This window comes from Taeniopygia guttata, chromosome Z (genome assembly GCF_048771995.1).
Source record: "Taeniopygia guttata chromosome Z, bTaeGut7.mat, whole genome shotgun sequence".
NCBI classification, from domain to species: Eukaryota; Metazoa; Chordata; class Aves; order Passeriformes; family Estrildidae; genus Taeniopygia; species Taeniopygia guttata.
The window spans coordinates 16585038-16609336 of NC_133063.1; the positions used below are offsets into that span (position 1 = coordinate 16585038).

Sequence of the window (24299 nt, forward strand, 5' to 3'; positions counted from 1 at the left end):
GCAAAAAAAAAACAAAACCAGTGCTGAGCAGACTAACAAAAAATCTGCATCAAAGATTGAGAGATAGAGAAGACCAGAATGAAACCAGCAAAAATTGCTGGATTTGTGCACAAATTAAAACGAGATACCACAGGCAATGTTAAATGTGAGGCAAGAAACCATCTTTACACGCATCAGATCTAAATTCAGTAAAATCGATTATGAAATGAATAATTACAATCTAGTGACATGTTTGTATCACTTTTAAATCAAAACTTAATCAAAACCATGCTCAGAGAGTCTGCAATATTTCTGAAGGAAAGAGCAGTAAGTTCAGAATGGAGCCATTTAAACCATTTGCATGGCAAGAATCAAATAGGCTTGATGATTTAAATTAAACAGTTTATGCAGAGTCATCAGTCTAACTAGCACGATTGATATGGATACTGGGAGAGAGGCTGCCCCTGCAAGGAGAAGTATGTAAGGAAATTCAGGAAATGGACAGAGGAAAGGATGGGGAACAAATGATGAACCAGATCATATTTCTCTTTCCTGACATTGCCACATCAGTCTCCTCACCCACTCTTCCACCCTGCAAGGTGTCCTTTGTCTACCAATAGCCACAGCAGAAGTGTGGCATACGTGTGTGGATGAGGGTGGCTCTCAGAAATCTGCTCTGCCACAAGGTACTTCTGCCCTTGAGACACCTGGACATCCCACTCTGGCTCTGGGGCAACCAGTTCCACTGCCAGCCATGGCTACCCATGGCCACTGTGAGCAATGTTGTTTTCCCCACTCCTGCTTATGGCCACCCAAATCTGCACATGTGTTTCCTATGTCTCCAGTACCTGCTTCTCATCTTCATTATTGCCCCCTCTCAGACCACCTCTTTATCTAGGACACACCTCCATGAAATGCAACTCTAGCAAACTCATTATTTTCTGCAGTCTGCTGCAGCCTGCAGGGCACAGCTGAACTTTCATGGGGGCACTTTGCAGTTTTATCCACAAGAAATACAAGGGAATTATCTTAGATGACTAAGCTGCTATTGACACTGGCAGACTGGAGTTCTAATTAGTTTCTGCTGCAATGGATGTGCCACAAATTACTAGAATTCAGTTCAAATTTTTTTGTTCGGTTCAATTTTTTTTTTTAAATCCATAGATATGAATGACAACATGGCTATATAAAGCCCATCTTCACATGAAGGGAAGTGCTTATGCCAGTCATGCCATAGTTTATTCCCATCACTTTGGTCATCACCTGCTTCTTTTCAGACCAGTACAAATGCAGTGCTATTTCCTTTCCTCCTTCTTCTCACATAATGTTAAGCCATTTTAAAAAATCTGAAAAAGCTAAACATTTAATCTTATTTTTCAGGCTTCCCATTTTATGCAAGCATGGGGGTGACAAGTAAAAGGCAGTGTAGGATCTCTTTATGTATTTTATAAGACAAACAGAAAGAATAGTAAATGGCAGCTACATTGTAAATGTCAGTGTACAAAGGCAACACCGCTTTCTACCTACAGGCTCACAAGAAGACATCAGAGAGTGGCTTTTAAGCACAATGGGAATGGCATCATTTAGAATAAAAAATGGGGATAAGCATTTTTTTTTAATTGCTTGGTTTTGCCATGCAGAGAAAAATGGCCACGGAAGTTATTTCTGTGGGGCCGTGGGGGGACAAATAGAGTCACACAGTAAAATCCATCAATCCTATGAAAGCAACAAGGGTGGTAACACGTCAAATGAATGCACAAGTAAAAAAAAAAAAAAAAACAGGCATTGTTCTCACATTGTCACTGAGGAGTCTGTTAGCCTCAGCTGTCATGTTTACCCCCAAATAAAAGACAAACAATTTCAGAAAAATTGCACTACTGCAACTCTTCTTGTGTGTGGAATAGGAACAATAATTAGATAGAGGTCCCTATTGTTTGACCTCTAAAAACAGGTACATTTTTCATTTAGTACATTTTGAAGAAAAAAAGTTGTCTCATTAGAAGTATCCTCCTGACAGCTTTTTGTTAAGGCAACCTGTCAACAAGGTGCTGGGCAAGTATGTTATAAACTTCTGCCTAAAAGCAGTGAATAAAACTATTGTGTGTCTGGTATATTGCATATCCATGGGGCTGGAAAAAATTCTCAGGACACATGACTCCATCAGGGCAGGACTCTACCACACAGCCCACAGGAAAGCCCCCTTTTTGTATTACCTGTTTCCAGTACTGGCATTACATACCTGTAAACCACAAAAAATAATAGATGTCTAGCACTATAGCACCTTGCAGAACCCAGGATTAAAAACCTAATGTCTACAGCACAAAGTGCTCGTGTTTCTGTTTTGCAAAATTATCATGTTTAATCCAGAGAGGAAGGGAAACAGGATCATTGTTAAAAAACAAATTGTTTTTCCTCAGAGGTATGCCACCATCAAAACCAACTGGAGATATCTTGAACAAGATCTTCTGTCTGGAGAGCTGAAAGCAATCCTGCCAAGTCATGTATGATCTGTGAGAAATACAAATACCACCTTTGGATAAAATAGAATTAAATAAACTTAAGTTTTGGACTCAATGCAGAAAATGTAAAGGATGGTTTTACTAGTCCATATTAGTTTCTTTTTGTTATCCTGACCTCATTTTTTTCACACAAACATACACATACAATCCTGAAAGATTTAACTGACTTATCTCTTAGGGAATATTATCAGCTCTCTAAATGACCTCATATGAAAGATCTCTGTTGCTACCCTTTTACTGGCACTTTCTATGTAGCAGCTGAATGAATAGGATCAGAGTACAACTGATAGCAACACCTTTGCTTCTGATTCACACGAGCTGCTCAGCTCACAGACCTGGACAGAGCAGGGGTAACCTGGCAGCTGAAGATGCTGGAGGTGCAGTGGCCAGTACCTTGGGCTACAGAAGGGACAAACTGCTGCTTTTGGGTTTTCTGCCCTTCGTGTTCATACCCTCTAATACAATAGTTGCTGTTAATTCTTTGCTAAAATGCCTACATTTTATTGTTAAAATACCTACTCAATACATCATTTTACTGTGGGAAACTATGGTACCATAGTGGAAAAATGTCCAAGCCTTTACTTAGCTAAATTTTCTCTACCGAAAAGTGAGGAGATAATTTTATTTTGAAATATATTCATTCAATAAGTTGTTTTTCTCACTTGTCTCTGGTCTTTTAGCTATGATGAAGAGGCAGTGATTAAACTGGAGAATAAGTAAACTCTGCATGTATAGTTCAGTGGTTTAAGGACTGAGGAAAAACAGAACAATATTTTTGCATTTTCATGTGACCCAATCAATGGATTGAATTCTAAGTATGGTCACAGTGCCCTCTGCTGAAATATAAAGCCCTCCATGAAAAAATAAACAATGTTTAAGAACCCAAACAGGCATAAGAACAATATAATTCCTATTCAAATATGAATGATAAAAATAATTTTGCAAGCTATTTGGGATCATAGGCTTTCCCTTCACAGCAGTGTTGTTGGGAAACATTTTGTTTCCAACTTTGTTTCTCCGCTATGAAAACTGTGAAGCATAACTCACAACAAAAATCACAGAGAGCCTTGTTAAGGGATCTTCCCAGCCTGACCACACACAAGGCTCTGGCAGTCACTCCCACCACCAGGGACTGTCACAGCTGGGACCAAAGCCTCTTCTTGGTGGCCACTCCAGTGACCTGACAGGTCCCACCTGACTCCTACACATTCTCACAGGGCCAGCCCCAGGTATTCTGGCACTTTCTTGAGCCTTATTTCTTAGTGTTTCAGGGACAAAATTATGACTAAGACCAGGAAAGAGAAAAATATCTAATAGATGTTTAAGTCTGAACTGATGTCAACTAATGAGTTTTACACATTTGACATCTCTTGAAAAAAACTGATCAGGAAGGAGGAACTCTGTAATGGGCAAGGAAAATGCCCATTTCAGAGAAACTCAGATGCCCCTCCTGATATGGTGTGCTGGGCAGTGCAAGGGGCCTGGTCCCCTGCACCGTATTTAAAGATATGTAGGCAATGGGTTAGGAACAAACAATTCCACAGGCTCAGCTACAAGCATGTTTGGAGCAGGCTGCTGTTGCAAGTACTAGCTGGCATCAAATATCCCAATGCAGTTGCTATCCTCTGTCTCCATCTGTACCTTTCAATCTGCTACTGAAAGTCAAAAGCTATCTTTATTGCTATGCATATCTGCTTTTCAGAGCCCACACACTAATGTTTGGTAAAAACGTAGCTTTTAAAGAAAAAAATACCCAAGATGGGGAAAACAGACTCCTACCTCCCAACCAAGTTCAATTTCTCCTGTCTCCAGCGGATTATTGCCATGTTTTATACAAGCGGCAACTGCTTCTGAGGTTTTGTTGTTGTGTTTTTTAATTGCAATTTAAAATGGCATGAGAGTTATGGCAGGGATATCTGAGAACATGTCTGCTAGTTGATTAAACCATGATCCTTAGTCATGCTGAGAGTCAGCCTGAGATTTTACTCAACAGCCTGCTCTCAGGTTTGTGTTTGAAGATGCACATGTGTGGAGATTTTCTGTTGGTAACATCTGCAGTTTAATGCTCAGGTTGGAGTAGGAGCTAGCAGGCAAGAAAAATCTCTTCTTCAGCAAATTGTGTTGTCTCTTTAAATTCTTTCTTCATTTCCCCAGCGGTCCCATTCAAGATACTCTTTAATATGCGCTCATGGCAATGCACACTTTATGTTTCTTATTGTGGTGCTCAAATGATAACTCCAGCTAAGTTCACTCAAAGGTTATTCTAATTCCCTCCATCAAGATTTCAATTTAGAGACTTACACTAAACCATTAATTAAAGTGACCTTTTTTTATTACTGCAAATTTCCATCTTAACCAGTTAATGTGGTGGCAAGTCTTTCTTTGTTGTTTTGCCTGGCAGGGAGATCTCCTGAAATTGCAGTATCTGCTGGATAGGTGCCACGTGGTAAAGCAATCCACAATCCCTGCCATTTGGCATTGCCTCTTCTGGCTCCAAGCATGCTGGAGCTGCCAATACCCCAGCAAGGGACCCCTCACCATTACAGGCTGTAGCAGAGACACACCAAAAACCCCTTTTGCAAACAATCACAAACCTCCCGGGGTCTGAGATACCATGCACTGGCCAACACGCCTGAAATGTTCAAGGAAAGTTGTGTTTCAAAGAAGCCTTACTCCAAAACATTTCACTCCAGAAATACTTGGCAACAGATTCTTCTGAATCTGAATTTCTGAGCTGATCAACCATATCCTTTCTCTCTCTGTCTGCTGGCTACAGCCAGGCAGGTGTGACACCTCTACTCTTCTGTGTGTTTGTCTGTGGTTTCTCTGAGTGTGAGACCACAGCCCATGTAGGGTTTTCTCTGCATCTGATGAAAGTTCTTGTAAAAACAATAGGACTAAATTTTAGTTTTGCAGATCACAGCACTTCTTGCTTCACAAGCCTTGCTGGAGGCAATTTACAAAAATGTAAATTCTACTGGTCTATGTGGTCCACAGCTTGATGCCAGCTTTTATTGAAAAACTTCCTTTAGAAGAGAACTTTCCTTTTTCTGGTAATATTCCTGGGAAAAATATTTTGCTGGCAAATGTGTTCATCTGCTGGCATTTGCTTTTCCATATTTCTTACCTTTTGATCTAAGTATCTGTTAGGATGAGAGCATACATTACTGTGAATCAGATGTGCGCTGAAAGCCGGAGCATTTGCTTCTCTGCAGTTTTGAAATGAATTATGCATGACATAGGAAGGAAATCAGTAGCCACTGAACTTATTTTGCTTACTGTGCCACTGTCTTGGCCTAACACACTCTGTTCCCTGACCCCTTTTACGGAAGAGCTGTTTCCTGCACAGGAACCTATTCCTGTTTGTGACATACTTTATCTGAAAAAGAAAAATCATGCCAACCATTACAGACATTTCTTTCCTAAACTAATTCTCTTCCATGATAAATCAACCCTTTCTATCGTGTGATCCCCCCACATTTTCTCTGAGACAGTCTCTACACAACCAGTAAAAGAAGCTTTGGGGATGAACTTTTCTGGAAATGAAAGTATTTCTATATATAACTACATTGGATTTCGAAACCAGACCTGAATATCTGGATATCCCATTCCTAGTGGATTATTATATGGACAGCATATTTTTGGTATCAGTATCACTGGCTTCCTATCTTCCAAAAAATTATGTTCAATTGTAGTCCTGTAACTTATCTGTCACATAAAAAATAAGTTGTAGTACAGCAAATGTATCAATGCCAAGGAAGGGCAGAGAAATCTGTGAAAAGTCAGTGAAAATACACACACATAGAAACCCCCACACACACCTTGCTACCCACTGCTACATGGAGAAAGGTGGGTTTTGTTTGCTTTTATTCTCTAAATCTCACTGATGGCTCCTCTGGATGCAGCTGAGTTCTTCTGTTTATGAAGAAGGTTCACAGGTCCAACATGAGAACTTGGTTAAAAGGAGTAGAACTTAAAGCAAGAATTAATGGACTACAAAAATTGCCAATGAAATGCAAGAATTAATGGACTACAAAAATGTCCAAATTACTTCTGCAATAATTACAAACAAAACCCCACACTTCCATTCAAACTCTTGTTCCTATGACCTTAACCTCACATAGTGGATTGTGCACAAGTGAAGCATTTTTTGGATGACAGCTTAAAAAAAATTACAAAGATGGCCAGAGTAACTACCGTCTTTAGAGATCAAGGACTGTCTGTACCTGTATTATTACATCTTTGTCTAGTGAGAAACTTCATCTCATTTTGTACTTTCATTTTGCAGGTATATTCTAGCAAATGACATGTCTCTGTACACCTTAATTACTTTGCATAACATTTCTGAGAATTCTTAATGTCTACAGTTAAGATACAGAGTGTTTGAGTCTTTTAAGCCCATGACCAGAATTTGGTTAACCATATGACAGGGTTCACATATCGGTTATAGTGCATGTGCAGTCACCTGTGAGAAAGAAAACATGATTTTTACTCAAATTTACCATACACTGTGCTCTTAAAGAACATTTATTTCCCTACTAAACTCTGTATTGAAACTTCATGCTCTGGGCAATCCAGCAGTGAGTTTCCTTATCAACTTCAGTTCTAGGCAATTAGTAATATCATTTACTATCTCACAGATCAGGCTTTCACAGGCAAACAGAGGAACTGTTTGCACACAAAAATATTTTGGTAATTTTTAGAATCTTCTTTGAAAAATAGAGTAATATAGTTGTGTACACACTTATGTATTAAACACACATAAATCTAGAAATTACAATTCACTCAGGACCCTTGTTTTCTACTTGTATAATCACTACCTTTTAAACATATGCGTATGAGTGTGAACTTTATTTATTAGCTTCATTTTGGACACCGATCTTGTATGTCACTACAAACCGTGAGGTTATTTGTGTACAGCTGCCCAGGGTGGGAGCATGTGGGGGGTAAAGAGTGCACAGTGACTGAAATGTGAAAGTAAGGAAGATGAAGAATAAGACAAAAACCAAACCAATTACTCCTACAAAGAGGGGATATCAACATTTCTAAGCTTCATATCAACACTCATTCTAATTCCATAATCTGCACTGCAAAGTGTTTAATCTGGCTCAATCCACATGATGCCTATGGAAGAACTGAAACCCACCCTGACTCACAGATTACAAAGGGCCTGTTTGATGCCCAGCAAGCAACACTGCACACAAAAATAGGGAGGGGAAATGAATATTTTTGCACAAGTTCTGTGTTATTAATTCCTTCAGTTTGAGAGGTTGCGGTTCCCTCATTTGAGATATTCTAGAACTGTCTGGATACAATGCCATGTGCTCTGGAACAACCCTGCTTGAGCAGAGAGATTGGACTATATTGCCAGCTGTGATCCCTTCCAAGGTAACTGATTCTGTGATTCTGTGACACAGGAAGTGTCCCCACACCTGATGCCTATTCACCAAAGATATTTCTATGCATCTGTTTGATTTTGAGCGTGTTGCTACAATGTGAGTGACAAGGAGCAGAGAATTTTATGAAAGAAGTATATTTTGAGTGATGACTCTTGTTTGGAAAGTAATAAATGAGTGGATTAGGTTGCTCAAGGAATCACTGGCAAAGGTATTGGTAAAGCAGGTTTAAAATAGAAGTGAAAGGGCAAAAAAGTTTGTTGGCAAAGTTCACTCTATTATTTACCAGATAGTTAGAGCACACAGAAAAATTAGATTAAAATCTGAATCAGTCTAAAATAGAATCTATTTTAAATTATATACATAGAAGCTGGGGATGGAAAAAGGGTAAGGATGGGAAAGAGTAAGGATTAAAAGAAACAAGGGAGACTCCCCTATTGAATCACAAGATTCAGAGTGAATGCCTTTGCCAAACTGAGCCTTGGACTTGATCAAAAGTTTAGGCCTAAAGGTTTTAACATCACTTAAACTTAACAGTACTCAACAGCACCCAGTCAATGGCCTGACTTAAATAATTTGTTAGAAGAGTCAATAGAATTTACTGCAAGCACAACAGTAACTAACTTACACGTCTAGCTTACAAATCTGAAGTACCTAAGCAACTAAGAAGGCAACATTCACAGCACATTTGCTATAACATATTACACCTGTAGGCACACAGACGCAGAGGAGGATGTACAAGGTATATACCTGTGGAAAACTGCCCCCAAGTTCAGTGAAGTACTCACAGAAATGCCTTTGTGCCTCCTGCTGGGTTGTATTTTTAAGTTAGTTTTTCGCCAATGGTTTGCTCCTATTTCCCTATTTGTTAAAATGGTTCCTGTACTCCCTTTACTCCTATTGTCCCTTTGTGGGGCCATGCCCTGGTTACCACCCCTGTTACAGGGCTGTGTAAGAGCCTGCTCGGGGCTCTTTCAGGAGCTGTCCCTTTGACATAGGAGGCTTCTCGGAGCTCCCCAATAAATTCGGATTAACAACCCCTGCAAGAGACAACTCCACGCTTTTGTCTTTGCCGCCCAAAGTCTCCCTGGGGTTTGGGGGTTCCAAACCCAAAGCCGCCATCCTGACCTATGGAGGACTGGGAAGGTGGCAAGTGCTGTCCAAGGTGTCCACCTTAGCCAGGCAAGCCTTTCTCAGCGGGACAGACACCGTGGCAGCCTCCTGAATGGCTGAAGGGTTGAGCCCTGAGGATGGGGTCAGCGTTCTCTGAGATGCCTGAGTATCCTTCACTGGCTCCAAAAGGGGCCCACTCCCAGGGAGATTTCTGGTCACACCTACAGTGGCCCAGGGGAGTTCAAAGGGTCTCACTTGGCACCACTATTTTCAGGGTTGCAAGAAAACTTGATTTAGCCACAGTAATCTTCCACATCAAGGACAAGGCCTAATGAGCATTTCTGAAGTCAGTGCAGCTTGAGGAGGCAGCAGGATGTGCCACCACAAAGACAGGTTACATTCTGAAACTCAAAAAGTGTGGGAAAACAGCAGAGGTCCAACCCACTCTCTAAGAAACTTTGTAAATAGATTTAATGAAAAGAAGGACTAGCAGTTACTCAGACAAATCTGCAGGTGGTAAAACATTGGAAATATCAGAAATGGAAAATTATATTGGAATAAGATACTTAACCAGAGCAGCACCCCAGCCCTTAAAGACTGAGAGGAAAGTGGTGAGGATCCTACAAAGCAAAAAGAGAAAGGTGTGAACAGGTTATAGGGAATAGAGACTGTGAACAATTTTTTCTTATATCTTAATTTTTTTCCATGTTCATCTATTAGCCTGCCAATTAGTTCTTACTGTATGTTTTCTGCTGGCTAGCAGAATCAACCCAGTGGCAATTGTGCATGCTGCTATGATTCACGGGATTACAGATACTCATGTCTTCTAACACTTTGTATTTCACTGTTGTGAAGGACGGAAAAACCTGAAACCAATCAAAGAATGTTAAAAAGAAGACTGTAACCAAAACATGCTGCATATGGAAATTTATATTACACTATTAAAAAAAGCAAAAAGCAGAAATGTGCAATATATACTACAGAGTGATGCTCATCATAGAATAATTTTTCTGAAGTAGAAATGAGACCAACAGATAGTGTTGTTTGCTGTTACTACGAACATACACCAGTCATTTGCACTGGAGCTGAAGGAAAACTATTAGATCATGGTTCACACCCTACAGATGGAATAAACCATCTTCTGCTCATGAACTTCACAGATATTAAAAAGATGATATCATCTGAGATCCATCCTGAAAAGCTACCAATTACACAAAACACACCCTGAACTGACTTTAGGGTATCTGTTGAAAAAATGGAGAAAAAAAAGGCATTGCACTGGAAATGCCACATGGAAAGAGACAGTTGTGTTTCCATCTGCTTATAGCAGTTCTAGCAAATAACTTTTCTACATTAAATAATTGCACACATTAAAATAATCCTGAAATACCACTTTGTTTTTATTCTCCATTTAGAATAAACTATATATAAAGTCAGGCCTTTGTATGTTCTGTGAACAATTTCTCAAAAAAATAAATTAGAATATTCCCCTGTTAACCTATTCAACTTGGAAAAAGATGAAACAAAGAACTCACTCTCCAGGCAAAGCAGTTGAGTCTGCTTTGTACTTGTAAATACAACAGAAATAGAATAAGTTTAAAAGTTCACCTTTAAAAAGTTTATACAGACTGGCTACTTTGAAATTTCTCTGTGATCTGACCAAGCCAATTTCTAACTAATATATCAAATGTGACAGCTACAAACTTTTCAAGAACAGCTTAAGTTTCTCTGTTTTTTTTCTTTCATTATGGGTTGAAAGCACAAGATGATGCATCAAAAAGGCTAGGCTGATTTCAGAAGATCCCAAGATGCGGAATCCTCTGACGCCTCCCCCTCAGGGAAATCCCCAGGGCCTTGCCTTGGGAAACTATATCATAGAGTTTTCCCCACCTGAGAGGACTCAGCCCACGGTGCTGTGTAACACCACTGCCAATCCACATCATATTGCCTCCCCCATTGGCCAACTGACACTGCCCACCCCAATTATTCATCCCACATCCCCCCTACAGGCTGCTGTCCTTTTCCCTCAGGTTATTGGTCACTGACCCCATACATGGTTTTGTCTTTCGTCTCTAGTCCCTTTGGCGTGCTGGATGTAATAAACCCTTGCTGGAATATATCATACAAAGACCCTTCCTGTCTTTCCTCTGCTGACCTATCTGTGGCATGTGTGTGCACATGGACTTGAAATGGCTGTTCTTGTGGCCTTACTCTGAGTGGCTTCTGAAGGAGACATTTCAAAGAAGGTTGAAGCATTTCTATCACTCTGCCACGCTGCAACACCAAGATTGCCATCTCCCAAAATTCACAGATTCGTAGAATGGCTTGGGTTGGAAGGGACATAATGATCGTTCTGTTCCAACCCCCCTGCCATGTGCAGGGACACCTTCCTCTAGACCAGGCTGCTCACAGCCCCACCTAGCCTGGCCTTGAACACTGCCAGGGATGGGGCATCCACAGCTTCTCTGGATGACCTATTCCTTTGCCTCACCATCTTCACAGTAAAGAGTTTCTTTCTCATATCTGACCTAAAACCACACTCTCTCAGTTTGAAGCCATTCCCCCCTTGTCCTGTCACCACATGCACTTACAAAAAAGTAAGCTCCAGCAATCCTGTACTTTCAGGTACTGGGAGGTAGTGGTAGTATTCTCTCTGTCTACAACTGTTCCTATTATATCCATAAACTACTTCAGTTTTTTTTCCCTGCCATCAAGGATTTCCTCATGGAAGAAAAACAGAAGGGGAACTCTATGACTTGCCAGTCTCATCACTCCCAGTCATTCAAATCAGTGGCCAAACAAGCCCTTTCTTCAATTTAGCAAGTTACAATTGGCAGTACAAATTTGATCTGCAAAATTGCAGTAGTCCCCAGCCATATAATTAAAAAGCTCATAAATTTTCTCAAGCCAGAGTGGCCTTATGTACTTTGATACGGATTCTTATTTTAGAATTTTAACTAGCTCAAGACACATGGCAAAGAGAAGGCATTAGGAAAGAAACATACATTGTGAACTCCAGGAAGGGTTAAAACTTTCCCGTAAGTGCTAGAACTTAGCAGAAGACATAGAAAAACAATGACTGGGTAAAACTCACATTTTGACATGAAAGTTACTGCTTTTCACAGATATTCTGGCACTAAGGTGACATCAGAATTACCTTAAACAAACACAAGCATGACAAACACTAAGACCTTCACTGGCCAGTGCAGCTACAGATCCAGATAGCACTGAACCCAGCTGACTGAGCTTTTCAGAGTTGAATGACAATCCTTAGATCCACATCCTTCCTACATAAGGTGAAAAGTAATTGAGGGGAAGCAGAGGAAATCATGGGACTTGCCCTGTACAGGAAACTCATGGCCTAGGTCAGAAGTTATCTGGGACCTCAGCTTGTCACTGCTGTCCCACAATACACAAAGTCTGTATTTTCCTAAGCATGTCCTTGCCATTATCCTGGCTCTTTGGAGATGGGTCTCTTGTCCCTCATATACTGGATTTCCAGCAGTGCCCTTGGCCAGAGAGAGAGCCTCATTGATAGTGCACTTAATCTGCTACTGGCTCCAAGGAATTTGTCCCTTAGTTTGTTTTTTTAAATTTCTTTACTGCAAGATGACATCATTTGAGCCAGGAATGGAAATCAGTCTATTTGTATACACAGCCTGAGCATGAAGAAGCAATTACAATGCCTTTTGGAATGGGTGTGGGGACTCACCACGTTTCAGACATGAGAAATGTCTTGCTCAGCCCTTGCAACAGCTGGTGCACTTGAAGAGAGAGGCTTAAGTACATTAGTGACTTTAACTTCCCAAAATTACAGCATCATCCAGCTGGCAATCACCACTGGAGAGGGCCCAGGACACTTGCTGTCCCAAAGCAGGGTCAGTTAAAGCTGTTCCTCTATAGAAAAACACTCCACAGGTGCATTGCCAATCAATTCCACTGCTTGATCACCTACTCAATAAAAACCTTCCTTCTGTTTTTTGTGGAACTGCCTGCATTTCAATGTGACCCCACAGACTCTTTTTTCTCTACCACTGGGCCCCACTGAGAACAGCTGGCTTCATCTTCACTCCGCCACTAGTAGTTAAAGACATGGATAGGATGCCCCTGAGTCAGTAATAACGCTGCTTCTTGCTGAAATGACTGTACATTCAGCAGCTCAGATAGGCTTTGAGGTATCTGGCTTCCAAGATAGGCCCATAACTTTGATCACCATCAGTGTATCCAGTGTTGTTAGCCTGTTTCTGAATGAAGAGTAGGATATACTCCACAAACTTCACAAGTAAATCGGTGTTGAAATAAGATAGTTTGTATTGTTGACACAGCATACATTATAAAATTACTTGATACAAGAACAGAAGACATCCATCATTTTATTGCCTTGTCAGACATAAAAATTTATTTATGCTATTTGTCATGTGTTTTAATTTACACAAAAGACAAACACTTTAACTTCAGGTCCAATTGCTCATCAGTAAGGCCTACATCAGAATACCCTTGACACTTCCAAGGACAATTTTTACAAGACGCTTAGAACAGCAGAATATCATAAATAATGGCCAACTTCACAAGCCGGAGGATCACTACCTCATCACTACTTCTCTGCTGAGCAGAGAATAGAGGAAGCCTTAAAGCCATTTTAATCCCCAAACACTATCACTACTGCACTCAGAGCATTTACATGACTGCCCTGCATTAATAACACCAAACATTACAGTTAGTCATAAAGATTTATCACAGCTTCCCCTAACAAAATTACTTCTCTTTTAAACATAACAAGAGAACTGCAAAATACACAATCATCCATTTGGCTTGCTTTTACAATAAAAATAGTATTGGTCATCTATTTGTTAACTTCAACTCTTGTATCATACTCCTTACCTCCTCCTTTCTCACTTAGGAAACTACACTAGACCAGGCAGTTTAATTGTAGCACTGAGGTAGCATATTTTAATTGAACAGAGTAATATGTTTGATATTGTGCATCTTCTCCTTTAAAGCACAAAAAAAAAAAAAAAATCCCCACAGTTTTTCAACATCTTTGGAGAAGACAGGCATATAGTTCATTTCCAACAGCCACTCTATTTTGAATTCAAAGCACAAATCATCTATGAATGGTAGATACATTATACCAACTCGAATGAGTGAGAACATGTACAAGAAGAAGGAAATATGTCATTTTTATCAGAACTAGGGTCACACTTTAGCCCTATGGCACCTATTGCTGCCTATTGTGAAATGCATCTTTACTGTCACTGAAATTTAATTTCAAAAATGAGGATCCTGTAAAAGGACAGCTGTGCCACTGTTCTAAATGATTTTCACACTACTGGCAGAGCCAAATAATTGCAACAATACCAGATTAAATCAACAGACCTAATATAAAGTCAATAGGAATTAACAACATGAGTATACTAGAAGAATCAAAGTTAAGGTAGAAGGTATGACTTAATGAACTGAGAGAACTTTCCATTCACTTAGAAGTTAAAGCTGAGATAGCCTTAAAAATAGTTAAAGAAAAACCAACACCAAAAACCAACCAAACAAAAACAACCCAACAGACAACAAAACAAACCCCCAAAACACCAAAAAAATAACAAAATCAAAACAAAACAAAAAAATCCACCACTGCAAGAGTAGAAGCTTCATTTCCTAAAAAATTGAGAGTAACAGTATCTCTCTCAGCTTTGCCCTTCTTACTAAAAGCTTTAAAAGACTAAGCTAAAGTCAAGCTGTACTCAAGACTGCAGCCTTAACTTCTAGACTGTTTATTAAAGTAACTCTTACAGACACACCTTCGTATTTAGAGAGAATAATAAACAGTGATCCTAAAGAACAGGAGTAATTTCCTGCTCTGTGTGCCACACTTGTACACAAAGCCTTGTAAAACTGCAGAATGGTACACAATCCTCACCCAGGCTCAGGCTGGATCTTTGAATTCCTCCCTCCATCTTTCATACAGGAAAGCAAAAATCTTTACTGCAGTTAAAAATCCCTTGAGTCAGCCACATGCATAAAGGAAACTGGGTTTTAACACATTGGAAAGCAGACAGAATGTAACTGAGCTGACAGATAAACTGCCATGGAAACACCTAAAGAGCTGAGGGAAAAATGCTTAAGTTATAATGACCAGTTCAAGCTGTTTATGAAGGCATTTATGTTAATCTTTCAAGTAACCCAAAATGTACTCCAACACCTGTTACTAAAAACTTAAGGCTTTTATGAATACCCTCTTGCATACAAAAGGAGTATTAAACAGAAGGAACTTGTTTACAGTAAATACAAACATCTGAAAAATCTCTGAAACCTGTTTATACAAATACTAATAAATTCTTCAATATTTTGTACAACTAGAAGGTGCACAGATTGGCATTCAAGCAGTCAATGCTGGCAAACATCTGTCAGACAACAACATGATTTACTTGGATAACAATATAGTTTAAAATGCCATAAATTAAAAATAAGTTAGTTCACATTTTTCCCCAGATTTTATGTACATCTTAGTCTTTAATGAGATCGTGCAGCCTTCTTCAGAAGCTCAAGGTCTTTCTGACGGCTTTTAATTGCTCTGGCACAGCCATACTCTTCCAGTTGCAGAGGGATATACTTTTCTATCTGAACGAGCCCATGCCCAGCAGGACTGGTAAACAGCTTAATCCAGGATGGCTTAATGTTTCCTCTGAAGCCCAGAAAGGCCAAGCTTCCTGTGACAGAAAAAGCTCAGCATTATCAAACCAGCCAAGCTCACTGCAGCATGATACAGGACTGGTTAGGTAGAAAAAGGCACGCCCCCACAAAATTCCTTCCCCCCCATTATTTAGGACATTTATCCACTCTAACCTTTACATGAGAGTTACCTTTACATTATTACCTTACAAAGAAATAATGATTTGCAATTTCCTGTCTCAATACTTAGTATTAAATACTCTGAGATCTTAATTTGAAAATGCAGCTAATTGGACAGTTATAAAACCCGTTTTCTCAACCACTTGCCAACTTGTGGCATCACTCTGAACAGATGAGAGCTATCCCATGTGGCCTATAAACTCATCATCCCGCAAAATACCAATAGCTTCTCATTTCTAGCTTCAAATTATTTTAGAATAGGAAATACTAGGCAGGCACAGGAGATTGCTTAAAGATACATTTGCTGGGCGAGGCACAAAATGCAGGCTCTAGGAAAAAAGCCTGGGACTCTTGCGTGATCCACCAGCACAAAGAACTGCTAGTTACTTCTCTGCTTGCAACAAGCTTCACACAATGGGATAAAGGGGTTTTCTGCCCCACCTGCTAAAGGGCTGCCCACCTCCTCTCTCAACAAGAGCTGACACACAGCAGCCACACCAGTGCAAACTGGTAACTACCCTCCACCAGCTGCACCTTTCTCACACACCCCACAAGAAACCCACCACACCAACAAACACAAAGACCAAGGTGGTGTCAAAGAAATGTGCAACATTTCTACCAACCGTTGCTCTGAAGATAAGGTGGTTTTGCTGTCCCCAGGGACATTAAGGCTTCAGCTAAATTATTAGGAATTGCTACATCACCTCTTGTGCTCAGGAGAACTATAGACCTGCAACAGGAACAGCATGACACAGCAGCTATTATAAACACATTTTTTAAATATTCTGCTACACAGCTTTCAAGCTAGCTACCCTCAGTGTCCAATTCCTTATGAGTACTTATGACATGGAAATAGTCAACCCTTCCTGAAAGCAGTACTTAGAATTTCTTGGTTTTAAACTGACTTTTAATTTAACTTCAAAATCATTGGCAAGTGGTATTTAAACACAGTTTGGTATTTTGTATCAAAAAATCAAGTTTGCATATAGATCCAAAATTAGAAAATTAAAATATTTTCTGACACTAACTTTTTATCTTTATTTAGCCATAATTTTCTCCATATAGGTAGAGAACAGTATGACATCTTTCACATAGTCCTTGCCACTGTCCTTATTAAACAAAAAGTTATCCTTGTTTTAAGCAAAGCAGTGTTATTACATGATGTTTCGTTAAACAAAAATATTTTTGAGGAAAAAGGCAACACCAGAAAAATCTGAAATGCTCAAAATCTGCTTAGTTTTCTTCAGTAAGGCTACATTGTCCAGTAAATGGCTCCTCTGTTTTCCCTTTTGCCTGAACTTAGACATATGTTTTGTTCACTTTCAGTGCTCATGTACCATTATTTATTAATCATTATTTAAGTCCTTGTCAGAGAGCAGAGCTACAGATTGCAGGACATACTGAAAACGACTGGTCATTGCACATACCTTTGTGGAATTCCAGATTTTAAATATCCATCTACACGCCTAATGTCTACTCCAGAAAATAATTTGTTTCCCAAAACTGTGCCAGTGCAGGCATCTACAACAACAATAAGTATTCCATTATCCTTGAAGGAAAATATGGTGTTATTAACCTGAATGGGAAGAAAAAGAGAGAAAAGGAAGTTAATATGACTCAAACAGCAATTCTACTGCTCTCAGTGTTTATCAATCTTACTCTAGTTTAGACACAGTAATTTCCTTCCAAATACTTGCTTCTCCCTTGCAACTCTTCAGTTTTTCCTTTGAAAGGATGCTGCTTAATGTGACTTCTGAAATTGTATAGGAGTCTTAAGCCTTTAGCTTCTATAGGAATATTGCACATTCCAGGTGATTTACTACCTGCCTTGGGAAGCTAAAATTCAGATACTGAATCCCCTGGACTTCTGTACAGTAAAACAGTTAACTGATCCCTGCAGCAGGTTGGCTCCAGCCCAGTTTCTTCCTACTGAGAACTCTTACTGCTTTGGATATGGCATACATATTCCTGGAGAAGTTTGCAGCTGCAAAGGTTAAGCTGCTCATGTGCTATTTGTCTACCTAAACAACTGACAGCTCAGCCAGGCGAACAATGACACTGCAGAATGTAAGGCATGTGTGGACGAAGTGGTATTTCACCTTCATGTGCAAGTCTACTTCAGCATGTGAATGGAAAAGTCAAACTAAACTACTTTTTACACAGTATCACATCACTGGGCTTATCTGGGCCACACCAGAACAAATACAGAAATCTAACTCCTTAGCACTTGCCATTTAGAGGACTTCAGCACAGCTTAATGGCTCATGTGACCCATCTCAGTAAGTACTAATCTCCTTGCACAAGGACAATTTCAACAAAATGGATTTAACTAACAAATTGTTAGTTTATGTTTTCTGTTTATTTCCAAAACAGCCATAAATGCATACCCACAGAGATTTAAACATAAGCTGAACATTTTAAATGCTAACAGCAACATTTTTCTCTTCAGCAAATAGGATTCAAATATTAAATGAAGCTTTGAAGACTCCTTTTCTAATGTTTAAACATAAGCTTTTTGAGTTTATTTTTTAAACAATTAACTAATCTTTTCATTCCAGTGAAGAAAACTGAGGTCTGCATTATGTAGAGCTGTACAACGGCTATAATACAAACTGCTATAGTGATATTTAAGAAGAAAAACATGAAGAATACTTACATATATAAATGCTTGCTGACCTTTGCTTGACTCTTTTTCATCAGATGAATTAACCTGCACAAGGAGGTAGTTTCTGTGAGGGTCACTCGTGAATACCATCTGGATATCAAACAAAACACATATTAATGTTTCTTCAACACTTTATCATGTCAGCTTAAAACAGACAGCCCATGCTCCAGTGTAAATGTATTCACTTGTCAGCAGCCTTATTTATAGTACTAGTAATCCTAATAAATATAATAATACATAGTGTAACCTATTTTATCTCTTAATTTCAGTATTTTTCTCAGCTTGTATAGCTGAGACAATTTCAAGTTCATGCTAATAAGCCAACATCCAAACAGAGAGGTTTGACATGTTGATCTCTGCCATGTAGCATAGACAACACTGCAGTGCAAGACATCAATCCACCGATGTCCCTTTTCTGTAGCACTTGGAACAAGAGTTGCACAACAGAAGAAGAAAAAAAAACCAAAACCCTGAAATCTTTGTGCTACAGAAAGTACTCCAAACTTTCAAGGAGTCCAAGAAGATTAACAAGCTGTAATTTGGTAAGTGCAGTATTCTGTGCTGAATTGGACTTAAATTGAGTAGACAGCATCACCAATTCTACAGTTCATGAAAGTTTTTGTTTATTTTATTTTACCTGAGTTGTGCCACATTTTGTACATGGTACAGTAGTTTTTCCTGGCATCTGCTTTATGATGGTTGGTACTTGGTAGTACTTTGGGTAAGCTTTTGCCATGCAATTACATATCCCTTTTGATGAATCTTTGGTCACAATCTTGATTCTTTCGCATCCCTGAGATGAGCAATAACTGTGACCATCCCTATTATATTTGGCTTGAAGAAATAAAAACAGTAATCTACACAAAAAGGGGAAAAATAATCTAAATTAACTAGTGAAATACAGGTATTTATATTCAATCTCAACAGCTATATTTAATGATTTTCAGAAGCAGACAAACTACGGTATTCCCTTCTGCACAACTATCCAAAGGTTTCAAGGTATTTACTAGAGTTAGGAAATCCCTAGCAACTTACCTAAAATTCCATGTAGTTAAAGGAGACATCAATATAAATGTAGATACTTTGCAAAGAAAAAAAAAGCCCTCCGATCAGTGGCTTGCATGAAACAAAAATTGAATTGCAAAGCATGAATTTTTTTCCTTGCTCATACATCTTTGCAGACATGCAGCAGAAATATTCAGTTTCACCCATCAACACTGAACAATAATAGTTGTGCTACTTCAAATGCCTGGAAAGGCAATTTAGGGTGTAAAGCTCTTACACAAAGCAACATAAATGTCTTTCAAAAACTACATTAATTTGTGTATTTATTACAGACAGGCATAGTATCAGGTAATGGAACAAAATAAATAAGAGAACAAATTATAAATTTAGAATCAATATTTGTAAAACTCACAACTGATATACATAGGACTTCATTTATTGGAAGCTGACCATATCTAAAACCTCTCAGAAGGATCATGGAGGCCTCTGTGAGAAGTACTTTTGAAAGAGAGACTAGGACTTTTAAGTTCTTTTGAGACAGCTGAAAAGAGATTAGGATTTTCAAAAATATAATTTTTAAATGTTGGAAGAGAAAGTTTCTTGGAAATTTATAGAATTTTCTGTTTAACAAGAAAACAGATAGTTTCTCTGAAGACTAAGAAATTAAATCCTAAAAGGCACTGGTCTACAGCACACCAGATACTATATTTTCCACAGACATGGGGTAGGAAATATCTTTGGTGACTGTGGTGTTCATGACAAGTATTTCCATGACAACCATGGTAGTTTGGAGATTTAAAGACAGATGAACATTCTTTGAATGGTTTTGGGGTCTTTCTCAACTGCTTTCCTCTCTGCAGGTGCCTCAACCATTTGTTTTTAACACTTTCAAGTGGAACATTTCTAGGTTAAACAACATCTTCTAGTAAAGACAAATGACAAGAGTTACCCAGTACTGTTGTCAAAGTAAAACTTCTTGTCTGATCGATTCTTTTCAAGCTCCATCATTGAAGATACAGGCATGTAGCGTTCCACCTTGCTTGACAGGGCAGATGACCGCCTTTGAAAAGTTTCCAATACTATAAGAAAATCTGTCTTTTGTTGGTAACAAAGACCGACACGAACCCAGTCATTCCTAAAACCAAAATAAAACGTATGAGTCCTCATTGGAACAGTTTAGGGGCCAATACAGAGCAAAGAGATCATTACAAAAAAAACAGAAACAGGAACACAAAAAGCTCCTAAACCCTCAACCAGATGATCAAATCTGCACAGCCTTTCATTAAACATTTTAGTAACCCTGATTCTCTTAGGATATATTTGATTATATAATTCAGAGATATTTAGTAAGTTCATCTGCCAACAAAAATCAAGTATGTTAAGCTATTCAACTGCAATTCTGCTGAATTTCACAATTGGTACATCATATCCTCCAAGGGTTTTTTCTTAAAGACACTGTACTGAACAAGTGTTTAACTTCACGTGCAGATCTGTTGTTTAATCCCATACTTTTGTATTTGTAACTATGAAAGAAAAACCAAACCCAAGCTCTGGTCTTCCAGATGGTTGCAAACTCATGCACAATAATTTTGCAGGACAGAACTTCTGTATTGCCTTATGGATCAAAGCCACAAAAAAAGCAAATAAACATACTTGCTGAAGTTAATGAGATACAGATAGGTGACATTTGGAGCTTTTCCATTCCAGTGTATTGTATAGCCCTTTTGGAGCATCACGACTGGCTGGTACTGCTGAAAGGCAGCTGCTCTCTGATTAATACCTCGAAGAACCATGGGATTGGCTGGATACTCATCTCGGACAATAGTCATGGAGAGATTCTGTCCATTCCAGGTTTGAACATAAACCTATATGATATTTAAGAGGGTAAAAATTTGGTCTCTTTGCAAAAGAAAATGAAATAGTGAAGCACGATCAGGACATTATTAACCAAAATGCTGCAATCTGATGTTCTGAGTTATGTAATACACAAATTTCCCCTGAATAAAAGTCCTATTTAAAGAACTATTATAGACTTTTCCCATATTACAGGCAAAAAAGCATATGGAGAAAAAAAAATCAGCTATAACACCTGGCTACACAGAGCAGGAACCAGAATGGGAATCAAACCTGTAAGACTTGTATTCAGAAGGTGGTATTTAACATCTCCAGAAAATAAACTAACACAACAACTCCTTAAAATCCAGTCTGTGAAAAAAAAAAAAAAAGCAGACAGAACCTGCTTAGAAGAAGACACCTTAAACATAAAACTGTTTCAGCAGACACAGCTGTAACATAGAATTCTGGGCAAAACCATTTTATTTTATCTTGCAGCATCTGATACTGTACCCTCAGTCTGCTGAGAGGAAGCATGATATTGCCACAACTGGCCAGTAAGTTTGATATGAATAGAAGTATTTTTAGAAGTAAAAAAATTTTGAAATCCAAAGACAGGTCATTTTGTATTTCTTACACAACCTAACTCCACAAATATTTCATATTATAGATTTGTCCCAAACAGCAAGCCAAAAGTACTAGCCTGTGCATAGTTCCCACTGCAAACCACTCCACTCCATTCTGTGATGTTAATGCATTTGGGGTGTTGAATCAAGTAATTATCCATTCGGCCCACATAGGTATCCCTGTAGTCAGTCACTGAGCCATCTAGATCATGAAATATTGAGTTCTTATCACCATCCAGATCTCCTTCTTCAAACCAGGGACCAGGCTTCCCAAAGAAGGCTTTCAAAGAAACCTGACAACAACAATAAATGTTTTTGTTCTTCCTGAGGTGAAACACAGACTAACATTTGCACATGTGCAGAAACACAGGAATTTGACAAAGCTGATTAAAAAATTTATAGTAAGGATAGCAGAATCTTGCGAAGCGGACATGCTGGGTTTTACAAACAGGCTCAGGTGAGCTCTTGCCTCTGAACAGTGTTAATATTTGCTGCAGAAAATTCGTTACTAAGTATATATACCAAACCTTACAAAATCTTAACAAAAATTTCTTTTCAGCTTTACCACAAGCCATGAATCATTTAGTGTAACATATCCTACATCTCTGCTGGTATTGGATATTTTGGTCAGGAGACAAAGGAGGTCTGTGTGACCTCCAGCCAGGAGAAAAACTCTGAAGTAGGTATGTGTAGATAGGATGACTTACAGCTCTTGTCTGTGTATGTTAAATACAAGAAAAGAAAACCATTCGCAAGACTTCAGGAAAACTTGTAGTAAACTTACGTTTGGACCAAACTTCACAAAAGAAATGTTATTTTTTGGAGTCATCTGCCATGGATTTTTCATCAAGAATCCAACTGCACTGGTAAATCTGTCTGGAGTTGGTACAAAGTTTTTAAATGTGCACTTGGTAAGGTGAATAGGTCCATCATAAATCTGAAAGCCTCTGATTGGAAATGTCCTGTTGATGCAAGCAAATATTTATACCATCCTGTAACAAAATTCATGGTATGCTTGAATCTGTGTCAAATGTATCTCCTCTCAGAAATCAGTAAAGCAGCAATTACAGAATGACTTGCAAGACAGAATTTAGCAAAGGAAATAAGGTTTCTCCCCTTTTCTAATGAGTCAAAAAATCCCCTACTCTTAAATTTTCCTGTTAGTGGAGCTATCACTCTCCATGTACAAATGTGCCCCTCTTTCAATATAAGAAATACAGCAGAAAAAAAATACCACCTGCTCTTTGATTGATCATGGCAACTGGAAGTGACTGCAGACTGAAGGAAAGCAAATGTCACTTCTAACTTGAGGAAGGAACACCCAGAGAAAGGCAGGCTGGTAAGGCTTATCTTGACCCCCAGGAAGATGATGGAGCAGCTAATCCTAGAAACCATTTTGACATGCCTGAAGGACTGGAGAGTTGTCAGGAATAACCAGCATAAATTCACCAAGGAGACGCTGATAAACTTCTGTGACGAAATGACTGGCCTGGTAGAGCAGTGGGAGAGCAGTGGACATGGTCTACCAAAATTGTAGTTAGACTTTTGACACTGCATCCCACAAGATCCTTATGAAGTATGGGCAGGATGAGAGGACAAATGGCTGGGCCCAGAAAGTGATGGCATAAAATCTGCTTGGTGACCAATAATGATGTACCCCAGGGGTCAATACTGAGTCCAGTCTTGTTCATTTTCATTACTGATCTGGATGATTAGGCCCAGTATAGTCTATAGGCCAAGCCTGCAGAGGGCACAACCGACAGTAAAGCAGCTGGTGCAGCAGAGTTGTGATACCACCCAGACAGACCCTGACAGACTGGACAAATGGGTGGATGGGAATCTCATGAAGTTTAACATGGGGAAATGCAAGGTCCTGCACATTGGGAGCAACAACCCTTTGTGCCAGTGAAAAGGACCTATGGGTCCTAGAGGAAGCCAAATTAACCTTATGCCAAACAATGTGCCTTTGCCATTGTTTTCAGGACTGTTGAAGTGACAATTTGGAATGCTTGCTCCCAGTGCAAGGCAGATATGGAGATACTCGAAAGTGCAGCAAAGGGCCACAATGATTAAGTCGCTGGAGCATCTCTCATGGGAAGTAACACTGGGAGACATGGTCAGCCTGGAGCAGAAAAGCCTCAGGCAGGAATCTCAATCCTCTGAAGGGAGGGTGCAAAAAAGATGAAGCCGGGCTATTCCCAGTGACAAGACCAGGAGGAATGTGCACAAGATGAAACTTAAGACATCCCTCCTAAACCACAGGAGAAACTTCACAGAGAGAGTGACTGACCACTGGCACATGTTGCCCAGGAAAATT

At 39.2% G+C, this 24299-nt stretch overlaps 1 protein-coding gene across 10 annotated transcripts in view; it reads right to left on the reverse strand.

Annotated features, from left to right (window-relative positions):
* Window positions 1-13354: 13354 nt before the first annotated feature.
* Window positions 13355-24299, reverse strand: part of CEMIP2 (cell migration inducing hyaluronidase 2) — a 50408-nt gene continuing 39463 nt past the window's right edge. For 8 of the 10 annotated variants that reach the window (XM_030258444.4, XM_030258440.4, XM_072922489.1 and 5 more), the window contains 9 exons: window positions 22767-22944; window positions 22060-22275; window positions 21177-21388; window positions 20473-20658; window positions 19156-19375; window positions 18510-18608; window positions 17281-17429; window positions 16477-16583; window positions 13355-15711 (listed from right to left, as the gene is read on the reverse strand). In XM_030258444.4, coding sequence (XP_030114304.4) covers window positions 15515-15711; window positions 16477-16583; window positions 17281-17429; window positions 18510-18608; window positions 19156-19375; window positions 20473-20658; window positions 21177-21388; window positions 22060-22275; window positions 22767-22944 — 1564 coding nt within the window. In that variant the 3' untranslated portion in view covers window positions 13355-15514. Of the gene's footprint in view, window positions 15712-16476; window positions 16584-17280; window positions 17430-18509; window positions 18609-19155; window positions 19635-20472; window positions 20659-21176; window positions 21389-22059; window positions 22276-22766; window positions 22945-24299 lie in introns of those variants that run through there. The other 2 variants (XR_012053076.1, XM_072922492.1) reach the window with 2 other exon arrangements.